Genomic DNA, 12,765 nt, shown 5'->3' with positions numbered 1-12,765 from the left:
ATGTTTCTTCTTCTGCATCCAGCCAGAGATATCTTTTTTTCTCATTACTACTGAAGAGGTACCAATTGACAGTTTTTCCCCATCTCTTCAATGTTTTTCTCATCTTAACAACTAGCTAGAAATAAGCTAACCTATGTATTATACAGACATGTTCCATCAAATTGACCTTACTACTCCAAACTAGTTTTATGTAGAATTTACCATTACATTCAGTAGTACCTTTCCTACTCAAAGCATCTGAACATACTATATAAATCAGTTTATAAACTCTGCCCAATAACAGTCAAGACACACAATATCAATTAAACAACTTAAGATTAATCTTATTTCCACAATAAATGTATATTTGCTACATTTTATCAAAAAAAACCCCACACACCAAATCATAATTCAGATCAACTGAACTCTGTATTTTCTTCATAATCTTCATTTCAACAAGCATCCAAGACACAGTTGTTCAAGAGTTTTATCCATTTAGCTAAAAAAATCCCACATGACTTAGCAAATTACAATTAGGAAAATGCAAATGTAATAAACAAACATGCAAACTCAAAGATATGTTTATCTGCCCAATTCTCCCATCCTGTATGCCAAAATACTACATTATGTTTCAAAACATATCTGCTACCCATGTGTTCCAGTTTCTGAATTTGTTTGGTTCTCCTCGGAAGTTTCTGTCAGAGGTTTCAGGGGGTTCTTGTTTTTCATTTTCATGCTCCCACTCCTTCCGCTTTTGGTGGCTTAAGAATTCTCATCTGTCACACACTGAGTTGCATTTCGGATGTTGAAGAATTTAGCATCGCAAACTTGTATTTCATATTTGAATAAACAAAAGCATGCCTACCCTGAGCCCCAGTCACCCTGGAAATCAGTATTACAACACCAAGAGAAAGTTCTGGCAACACTAAACAGTGATTCAAAAGGAACTCTGCCAGCCAGCCATCTTCAAAGAAAAGCTACTTGCCAAATTCTCATCATTTTGACACACATGCACTCCATGTTCTCTCTGCCTCAAAACTCCCACAAAACCAGCCCAACAAACAATGCAAACAGATGTCTTAAACATACGAGGTCACACAGGAAACAAGAAAATTCATAAGCTCAGTAATATCTGAACTTAGTGTCCCTGGATGGAAGACACAACCCCCAACTCCCTTCTCTGTGAAAGTTCATTGGTGGACGATCACGGGTAACCACATTTCCTTCAGCAGAAGTGTCTCATGATGACATAATATAACAAGCGATCTCTGTAATGCAAACAAAGGGCCCCTATTCACAGAATTCAGTGGTTCAGTGGAAAGGAGCTTATTCTAGTAGAACTCTGACCAAACTTATTCAGTAGGGACCTCTTCCAAACCTCTCTTGCTCAAGCTGCTTCAAGAAAAGGTCTCCTAAGACTGAAGATACACACAGAGCAGCTATTCCTCTTAAATATGACAGACATTGTTCCAATTAAAGCATTCCCTTTCTCAGAAAAACTCTACTGCTTAGTTTTGCTGCTGCTGACTCCTGTTCAATAGGAACTACTGAAAATAACCACATGCAGTTACTCCAGAGCTCTGTTCTCTTTGCAGAACACTTTCCTATTACAACCAGAACTTAGAGTTGTTCTCAAAGTGACCGTAATTCTGGATTTCTTTCTTCTCTCCATTGCTATTTATCACACTTCCACATCTTTGAAATGCTCTTCAAAATCCACCTGTGATAAGGAGGGAGGGGAACAGAAGGGGGAAGAGGGGAAACCTCACACTACAACAGCTAATATGCACTATAGAAATGACAACGTAGACAGGTAACTCTGGAGTTTTGACTTTTAGAGCTACTTCAACATAGTAACATACCAGTCTGCCTACCTATGGATTCTGCAACGCAAAAAAAGGAAAACAAAACACACAACCAAAGCCAACCAAACAAAAAACAACAACAACAAAATCAATGTTGCTGTTTCCTGAAGAGGCAGTGAATAATAGAAACCTAATCAATCATTCGAGCATCAAAACAAGTCTCCTTCTATCTTCTCCAAGTTCTTCTCACAAGCTGCTAGCAGAACCTTTAAGACAAGATTATTCTAGCAGCTCCTGAAGAATTCCCATCCAATGCCAGAGCTTGGTTATTAAAACAGGAACTTAAGAAACATGGAGGAAACAATTTGTACTTCTCTATCTGCGATTTCATGGGTCTGGCTTGTGTTAAGTGTTCAGAGACCCTTATTCCAAGAGAGTGAGTGAAGCCCTGAGTAAGAAAAAAACAAAAACAAAAAACAGTCCATGGCCTGTTCCTAGGTCACTGCAGGCACAGAAAACCAGTCACATACAGGAGATCAGATGAGGTAATTTCAACAATGGAAAAACTCGTCAGTTGAAGGAAAGAAGAATTACTAACACATTGCGGGGCAGGGAGGGAAGCTAGAGATTAGAGAGACCAAAAAGCTTTCTGAAAGCTCACTCAAAAATCAGAAACTGGCCCCCTCCTCCCCAGGATGTTGGATTGCCAGATGCTGTACATGTGAGCTCAGTAAGGGATATAAAGAAAATGACTACCCAGTTTCGTGGCTCATATATAAAACATAAAACAATAATTAAAGAAAGAGCTAGTGACTGCATGATAAACTAGTGAAGAGATCTGCACTACCGCTCTGTCTGCTTTACCATAATGCATTTTACAGCATTATACAAACTTGCTCAACATCAGACAACTTCCTCACTACAGTCTGTCAAGACATACACACCTTATTGATAGCTATATTCAATGTTATACTGGAAATAAAAAAATGGTAGTCATGCAGAATTATTTCAGAAGAAAGAGATGAAAAACTGAAAAAAAATATTTTAAAAAAGGTTCCAACAGCTAAAATAACTTAAAGTGGAAACTTTTCCCCTCAATAACAAATGGGCTTTTACAAGATTTTTATCCCTGAGAAGATAAATGGAGCATCATGCAATTTACTGCAGGTGAAATGCATAGCAAATAATATCTGGAAAAGCAGAGGTCTCGCCATGTCAAGCAGGCACTGAGAGTCTTACAGAGTTATACTGCAGGCAATAGCTTGCTTTGGTACTCTCTATAAAATTCTGTCATCATTGTACTGTGGGTACCTATGACCAATAGCTATTACTCTGCATGTCATTAAGGTAGTCATAGTTCAACATTACTGCATGCAAGTAAGTGTAATGAGCCCTGAAAAACTGCAACACAAAAGGCCTTGTATTTAGAAAAAGAAAATGCAGTAACAAATGATGTTGCCAACATTTAAACAAGGTTTTATTGCCTATTTCAGTTAAACTGCACTCTGCATTTGCTATCATAACAGACAGCATTTATCTCCCAGCATTTTTAATGTAATACTGAAGGCATTTTTGTCACTTGACAAAAAAAGGACAATACTGAGCAGTAGTTACCACTGTCACTGTCAGTCCTATTAAGGCTCCAACTCAAAAGACTACATACAATCTAACAGTTAAAATCCAAGAGAAGTAAGCTGTAAAGAAAATAATAATATATGAACACATACCTATGATGGAATCCCTTCGAAAAACATCTCTGTCAAAAATATAAAATGACAGATGGCGAAAGGTCCGAGGAATTTCACAGTAAAAGTCTTCTCCATAGAAGGGGCTGGGTAAAAAAAATAACATACACATAAACACACACACACACACAAAAAAAAAAAAGAAATTAGTGTTGGTATCCTGGAGGAGTCAGTTTGCTTATACTTTACCTCTAGAATATCACTGTGTACTGTGATGGACTCTCCTGCCCATGAAGCACCTTCAAGCACTGTTCCACTTTGACTCTTCCTATCTTAAATGCTCACAGAACAAAATTTCTTAATGGGCAAAAGAGAAGAGATACTTCTTTTTATCTGGAGAACAAGTGTCCCTAAACAAAAGGGCAGAGACCACATGATTTTTTAACACAGAGTGCCTTGAAGAGTGCTTACAATACACCATTACGACATAGATCACAAAAACCAGGATGAGCAAAATACAGTGTGGTTCAGGGCATATGTATTTATTAATTTATTTTTTAAAGGATTTGATTTATTTAAAATGAAGTGCCTACGGCTATTGTCTCTTTTCTCATCCCCTTCAAAGTTTCTTATTTAAAGTCAGATTCAGTCAACTGACGGTAACTAAGCCTTGGAGCTGGCACAATGCTTGTTACCTGGCAGCGCTATATATCTATTTTTGCTTACTGGAACTGTATAGAATAAGTTTTCTTACATTAAGACCAGATTTAAAAGAAAAAAATACTATCTCAGCATGAAAGGCTCTTTAGAGACTTAAGGGGCTTTCTTTGGATCCTGTCAATTTAAATGGAAAAAAAGAAAAACTCAGACACCTAACAGCAAACCTTTCAGTTTTTCTCTATCCAATTATATGGTTAAGGATTTACTCTTAAGAACTATAAGCATCCATCAACATTATTTATTCATTGACAGGTCTACCATTTTACACAGATTCTTCATTCCAAGTCACTCATGCTTCATTAGATCTAAATCGGTGGATGCAATTTGAGTCATATGGACAAATACAGCAAGCACTGCAGATATAGACTTAAAAATAAATCAAATTCCAACAGGCCAAAAGCCAGCATCTATTTTTCTTCCCCTTTTAAACACAGACCTCGTTATTGTCTTGGATAAGCACAAAAAAGAGAGACTGAATTGTGCTATTGCTTTAATAATTATCAAAGGCTTTTTATATTAAAAATTATCATAAAATATTAATAGTTCCGTACATTAACTTTCAGTTTTCCAGCATTTTGTCACAAGAGGTCATTCCTTTGGCTTCTTTCGGGATATTTTACATCACCATATACTTTTGCTTCTATTTTTGCCTGCAGTGAAGATATACTCCCTCCCTGCCACATTCCCTCAAAAGCTAGCTGACAAATCTCACTCAAAACACACAGGCACTGCAAATTAGCTAACCACCCTTGTGTTGGAAGAGAATATGCCACATTAATTTCAAGAACCCCAGAGACATCACTCATCATTCATTAAGAAGATTATTTAAGTCACTACTCCACTAGCCATGTAGAAGAATGCATATTGGATAAACAAGGAAGCCCAAGGCATACCCAGGTTAAACTCCCACCACTGAAATGGTTTCTTATTCCTTGAAAAAAAATGCATCCAGCTGTAAGTTATGGCAACCAACGTGAGCCACACTCAGTCATCCCTATTGTGAAGGCAGATGAAAATAAAATCTAACAGCTGGAAATGGCAGCTGGTTTGACTGTTTGTCCCAACTGTTCCCTCCAATTCAGCCCTCTTGGTTATGTGTTCTTTACCCATTCTGCTCTGAAAGGTTTTATGTGTAATCACGAATTCAGCAGCCGCTGCTTCAGGCACAAAACACCTGAGTTCTTCGGTACAAGCAGCTTTTACCAAACCAGACACTACCTGATTGTCCTAGCAGACACGCTTCTGCAGGCAGCCACGAGGTCCTCACTCTGTGCACATTGCTCGGTGCAATTTTTCACTCACAATCTTAACCCAAGGGGGCTACACAAATGCATAAACATTGCCCGAATATCTAGTGCATTATACATGCAAAACACTTGCATCATTCCGAGCCCTCTGTTCAGCCATAAAATTGTCCTTTCTCCTGGAAGAACATCATGACAGATGAATTTACTCACTAATGACCTTAGAATGAAATGACACTTAACGAACTGCAGATTATATACCTAATCCTCTATCAAGAATACAAGGGAAGCTTCAGCATACTGGAAGTCTAAAGACAAAGTAAATACAAAGTGTGACTTACACTGAGCATACTTCAGTTCAGCTCAGCTGATTCTGGGGGAAAGAGCAGGGAAGCAACAACAACTGAGGCCTTTGCAAGTCTCCTATTGATGCTTGTCACTGCTGGTGGTGGGAGGCAGAAGATAACTAAAACCACACCACAGCATAACAGACAGGAGATTCAGAAAAGCAGAGTGGACAATAGGAATCGTCTAGTCCAACACATGGTATTAGAAAGAGACTGATTAACACAAGAAATGCTATGAAGGCTAACTTAGCCATGCAGGGATCACATCTAGTGATTTTTTTAGGCACAAGGCTTATTATTTTAAGCAGCGCCTGCTGGCTGGCAGTCTTCACAGGATACATTATTTGTGGCCGCTGCGGACAGAAGTGAAGCTTTGTTCTGCTCTTGGCTTTCCCCCTCTGAGATCTTGTACCCCTTGTAGATTCACAACCTCTCATCACCCAGGTAGCACCCCAGAGGTACACTGCTGTGGTGGATGCACTCATCCTCAACAACTGCATTCTTAATATAAGCAAGCAGATTCCCAATACAAATGCACTCACTCTGCACTGGATAATTTGCCAGCAAAGTTTTAACTGCAAGGGTATGTAAACATCAAGACAAATCTTATATCTCCCTGCCCCAACCTTGTGTAGCTCTGCAGAAACTGTATCTATTTTCTGAAGGAATCCAGAGTAACCACAAATGCTTCCAGCTTCCACTTAAATGTGTGCTTTTCCTCCATGTATCTCTCTTCAGAACAGTACTCGCTTTGTCTCACGCCCAGACCTGAAGAGCAATAGGTCACAGCAGTCAAACCCCATGATTTCCCAAGCTAACTTATCTTGAGCACGAGCCCCAGGGCTCCAGAATGTTTTTTCCAAAAGAACAGCTAAATCCCTCCCTCAACGTCCCCTCTCTCCCAAAGGCCAGAATTAGTCTGATGGGGCTTCAGTGAGTACTTTTATTTTGACATAGCAATTAATAAAAAGCAGCAGCATCCGCCTACACAGCCCTTGAGTCTGACAGGATCCTCCAACACAAATACTAGAACTAGCCTGGCTGAAAACTCAGGAATCTTTCAGAACCAATGAGTTCAGATTCAACTTCCAGGTTTTGAGTTAAGCTTTCCCCGTAGATTAACCAACCCTATGCTCAGAAGAAAATTTAATCATTCAAAGAGGAGGAGAAATAATGAGAGCCTTCAGATTAGTGTGGTCACAACAGAAGGACATAGACAAGACCAGTGTTGTCACTGTATCAGCTTCTTCTGGACTTCAAACAAATGATGGGATATAACTGCTGAGAGCAGGATCTTACAAGGACAGAAACAGTGGACCTCCACTGTAAATGCAGTTCAGCTCCTTCCAAGCTCAATGTAAAACCATTTTCAAACCAAGCTTCATCAGTAAAGACTACTAAATTTAGAACAGTTTTATTAGCTTATTTTTAGCTTTGGTATCACAGTGATGAGAAGAGTAGCAGTGCAGGAATCAGCTACTGTTTAGTTATGAAAGAGGGCTTGCTCCTAAGTCACTCTCTCCCATTTTCCTGTTGGGACGAAAAACTACAAAGACAGACCCGTATCAATTTTTAAATCCTTGCTCCAAGCTTTCAAGCACACAAGGGCCTGACTCTGTAACCTTCTATTCCACATACCCTCACTTCACATCCCTTTCTCATCTCTTTTCTAGTGCATACCCATCACCTTGCTATGCTCTGAAGGATGGAAGCTCCACCTCAGCTGCCCTTTTCTCAGGAAGCATGGGGCTCTTTTACTGCACGGCCTTTATACAGCCCCTACCACCGACACATACACCAACCAATCCCTCTTCAGGACACTATCCCTAGGATGCTTCCACAGCTGTTGTAACAAGAGATTCAAAAACAAAAACAAACAAAAAAAAAAGTCAAGTAAAAGCATAAAGAATAGTGCAACAGATTTGAATCTTCAGGCATACTCCCCCCTTATAAAAAACTTGCTTGTTCTCAATGCTCATGGGAGCAGGAATACCAGGAAATCAAAACCAAAAAGTTCCCTCTAGGTATTGTTTCACTCACAGCTATCCAACTTGGAGCCCTTCTCATTTCAAGGTATCTATTTTTGAATCTCTTCTAATGTGTGTTTTGGCAATGGATATTTTTAGAACTCAGGGAAGAAGAGAAAAAAAATTGCTGTGTAGGTCAAGTGGAACGAAAGCAAATAAGGATGAGAATCGTCATTTCAAACATCATGAATGGGAAATTCTTCCCTTAGAAAAGGTTCAAAATTTGTTTACTTTTATATGTTTTACTAAAATCCAGAGGCATACTTGCAACTTTAATTCCCTACTGAAATCATCACAAATAATATTAACAGAGAGGAAGAGACTTCATAAAACAAATCTCAGTGTAGAAACATTTCTTTACTTTCAGTCTGCGTTGCAAAACCTTGTACTTCTTTCTCAATACTTAAGATTTGCTAAAGCAGTTTTGTTTTTGTTTTGGCACCAGCACTTCAGTGGATGAAGTGAAAGCATTGCATGATGAATAATAATGAAACTTCTCAAACCAGAATTCTTTGTGTATGGATTTTTTTTTCCTTAAACTGCTTTTGTGATTGAAAGTAAGGACTATTAATATGCCACACACAACTCCACATCCTCTGACTATTTTAAAACGTTTAGAAATACTGGATTCATCCTGTTGCATGAACTGAAGAACAAAGTTCACATCGCCATGTGAGCTGGAAGCAAAATCAGTCTGTACAAAGGAGTACACTTGTTTGTTTCTACTACTAAGCTTTTTCTACTACTTGGCTAATACATCTTATACTATGCTTTGCAGAGTATTTAAAGGGAGTGGGGTAGAGAATAGAAGGTTTATTCAAAACAGACACAGCAAGCCAAACAAAATCTGAATACACTTCAGTCTCCTACTAGACACAGAGCTACAAGATAACAGGGAAATAAGACAGGCTCTGCAAAAGCCAAAGTTGGCAGATGTCATGGTAGCTTCCTTATACAATTTATTAAAAATACCTAGTATTATATTTGAAGCACAGATTTGGCAGAGGACACACAGTAGCAGGAAGTATATAGCCCACAGGCAACATCTAAATCCAAACATACCACTCATGGCCACTGTTAAGAGCGCAGGCTTCAGTCTTCCAGGCATCCACTGAAACTAAGCAAATTTTTCCTCATGTCACTGTGCAGACACCCAGATGGACAAGGCTGTGTTACAGCCACAACCACCCCTACTACACAGAGAAAAAATAAAGCAGTGTGCATTTTCTCAACCCTATGCTCCAAAGAGAGAGACAGACACACTAGCTATAGTTATCATCCTCACTTGACAGTTGCTGGTTTGGCTCAATGAGGCTTACAGGGATTATGATAACTTTAAGCAGCAGCCGTTTGGCCCCTAATCACCTCCTAAAATATTCTGTAAGACGACACACACAAATAACAAAAGTCACATTACAGCTGCATTTACTTTTTTTTTTTTTTTTTTTTAAATCACTCAAAGCAGCCTACAACACCGACAATTGTTACTTTACTCACATGGGTGGCTTTTTGTGTGGATAAACGCTCTCATTCACAACCCTGCCTTGGCTCTCAAGGCTCACTTCAATTCTCCTCCTTCCATTAAGTCTTGCTTCCCTTCCTGGCAACCTTCCCAGTCATATTAGTTCTCTATACAACCACACAGTCCTTGCCTTCAATAATAGCCCAACCAGTTTGAAGTTGTACCCATTCTCATCCCTTTCCCTTAAAGATTTGGGGTGGTTTCAGAATGGAAGTCTATTGATATTAGGAATCAAAGCCATGCTTAGATGTAGTGGAGTGCAGGAGATGGCAGGTGCTGTGGTAGCCAGGACAGCAAGGAGTGAGCTGAGAACATGCACAAGAGAAGCTACAGAACATGTAGACAGCATAACACACAACAGCATCCAGCTCAAGGCCTCTCTACTTAAAGCCTAGAGGCTGGGGAAAGCTGTTATTTCAAGGAGGTGAGCTGGCAAGGTAAGAATATGGAAGTAGCTAATGGAACTAACTCAGATACAACAGCTAATGTTGGCAACACTCCAACTAAGGGAAACAACTTTGTGTTTAAAATTTGAGAAGTGGCCTGCATCCAAGATGTTATCAGAACACAAGAGAAGTTTAACTTTGCAGCCATGAACTCCAAACATAAGGAAAATAAAGGGTTTAAGTAAGACTAGAATTAAAAAATAACAACATTAAGTGTGGCAGTAGAACTACTTGGAGAAAGTTCTGAGAGCTACTGATTTAATTTGTTACCTGATCTAATACTAAAACAAAGACACAGCAACCTCTTATAAAAGAGAACACAGCCTTAACTATGAATTTACAGCACATTTCACTATTCACTCACATGCACACTGCAGAATTGTAGTTCTCAGTGTTACCTTCACAGCAGACTAGCAAAAAAAAAAAAAGACTGGGGGTGGGCAAAGTGCCTCTGGCTTCATTTGCTGTTTCATTCAGGCTTTGATTGCTATGTTTAGCACGTGAAAAATTCCTCAGTGAAATAGTGGAGAACTAAATAATCACAGACGCAAGACACTTGGCTCATCTCTCTAAAGCACACACTGTCAGCCATTTGATTCTTAACATACGACAGTTTTTGCCTTTATTCATATCCTTGAAACAAATTTAGAGATGTCACATTCCTTCCATTCTTCACCTATGATTTGAGAAGCTGCCTTGATTTCCTGTTGCAGCTGACACTGCCCTTTAAGTGAATGGAAACATTTGATGCAAGTCAAGAAAGTTTATCCGCAGGAGTATCTGTAGCTAGAAAGAAGTCCTGGATGGTGGAGCCTGAAGTTTGAAGCTACTCATGGAAGAAGCTAAGTAGTTGGTTCAGCAAAGGAAATTAATAGGCAAAATTATTGGCAAGTTGTGTACCTGCAGCTCAGAACTAAAGAAATTTGTAGGTTTGTGCATTTAAAAAAAAAAAAAAACTCTCATATGTTCCTTAGGACATAAAATACATGGGTCCATTCACATACATCTCTGCTAGGTTATAGGAAATGGATCCAATTCTATTCAGTGGATGATGGTGGTATAAATATTAAACAACAAATACAAAACTGAGAAGTGTATTAAATCCTGGCTCTAACTGACCTCTTCCTCATATCTTATGACTTGCATGTGACCTTCTCAGAATTTACCAAAGCTTGTGCCAAGGAGTTTATGAAAACAGTGCTCCTAGAAGATTTCAATATTCTCTTCCTGGGAACCCAGAGAACTTGCTCTGAGCAACCCACGCCTTCACTGTGCTTGTCCAAAGCTCGCCAGAAAAGCTGGATGACTTTGAACTGCCCCGTATAAACAGTCCTTTCACACTGTTCTGTGGTTTCACAGAACGGTCGGCTCATGTTATAACCCTTGACTCGTTTCAGTCAGACCCTACCAAGTCACCCTCACAGCAGCCCTCAAAGTCTTCCACTGCATGGCAGCAGTGCCACCACCTAGTTTAACAGAAGCCAAGAAAGGCTGGATGGCAGGAATGATTTAAGGTCCTGATTGTAATTTATGAGTCACACCTGACTGCTGAACAGAGGAGTTAAAATTCACCATGCTGGCTGCCCTCAGTTTTTGAGATGCAAACTTGGATAAAGGGCATCAGACTCAGAGATTCTCTTCAGAGCACTGGTAAAGGCACCAGACTGGGCAACAGGATATGCTGGTTTAGTTCTTCGAGTTCTGAATGATTCATGCTTTGTTGATTTCAGAGGTTACTGCTCTCAACTGACTTCTCATTCCTCTGCCACAGCCTAACAAAATAAAAATCTGTTGCAGAAGATTAGGAACAGAGCTCAGGGAGGTAACTTCTTACACTGTCCCAGTACAAAACACAGGAGATCATGAGTCGGAATCTGAAGGTTTTGACATAGTTATCCCAGGCAAGCCAGAATTGGACATTCATCCAAGTTCCTCTGGGAAGGAAAGATAACTGCTTCCTTTCTCCCATTTGCCAGTTTCATTTAAGCTTTACATCAGAAGGCCTGCCTGAAAAAAAAAATACACATTTCTGCAGTGCTTAGCAGAAGCTTAATGAAGCTCAAATGAGTAAAAGAACAGAAAAAAGCAAGCACTTCTTGAATTCCCCAAGTACACAAGACAGTGTTTTCAGCATGACTTTAATTATAAGCCTTTTCATGCAGATAAAAAGGTCATTTTATGCAGATATGCTGGAGAAGATAGGCTTCTCCAGGAAAATTTGAATGAAAAGACATCGTCTCAGAGTCAGTAGTGCTAGGGCTGCATATGCAACACCTTTCAATTCAGACATTCACACAAAGCACCTTATTTTTCATAGACTACATGAAAATATTTTTTGAGCTAACTGGAAGATGGGGGAGTTAGTGGTATGAGTGAAAATACAGGCAATCCTAAAAACTTACTTTATAGCAAGCCAGGCCCACGTCAGCCATGAGAGGGTAGGAAGCAGAAAAGTCAGCATGCACAACAGAGCAGAGCCAGCTTTCTCCCCTTCAAACTGTAGTCGAGGACTATGTCGCCCACTTAAATGGCAGCCACGCAGATTTTCAGACAGAATTTGGTTATTTAAATCACGCGTTCACCCAGCTTCACATCCCTGCTCCCATCTAACATCGCACATTGTAGCGGTGATACCTCAGAAAAAGGGAGCCAACACATGCTTCACTATGATGTTGGCAAACGCCTGGCAAAGAAACAGCACACATGAAAGCAGGTATTTTGCTGCTGCACACAAATTACATGGGCCTTAGGGCACATAAGCCTCGCCTGCCCAATAATTCACGGTTACTCAGTGAGTTGAATCAATTTACAAACAAGCACTAAAGAATGTAACAGCATGACTGGCTCCTCAGCTATGTGCTCATCTCAGAGTCTTGCAAAAAACAATAGGCGACTGCGGTATGGTCGGGAATCATTTGAAAAACATCTTCCTCTGGAAGTCTCTGAACTTGTTTTAATAGATGTAAATACAGTCATAAAAGGTTAGGTAG

General features: G+C 39.6%; 1 protein-coding gene across 1 annotated transcript in view; it reads right to left on the bottom strand.

The window, feature by feature from the left end:
- The window catches only part of RASA3 (RAS p21 protein activator 3), a 132,721-nt gene that overhangs the window by 79,301 nt on the left and 40,655 nt on the right, over positions 1 to 12,765 (bottom strand). The window contains exon 3 of the mRNA XM_082058721.1: positions 3,512 to 3,615. Coding sequence (XP_081914847.1) covers positions 3,512 to 3,615 — 104 coding nt within the window. The remainder of the gene's footprint in view (positions 1 to 3,511; positions 3,616 to 12,765) is intronic.

This window comes from Streptopelia decaocto, assembly GCF_964273445.1.
Source record: "Streptopelia decaocto genome assembly, chromosome: 1".
Lineage (NCBI taxonomy): Eukaryota > Metazoa > Chordata > Aves > Columbiformes > Columbidae > Streptopelia > Streptopelia decaocto.
This window is presented reverse-complemented; position numbering and strand designations above follow the sequence as displayed.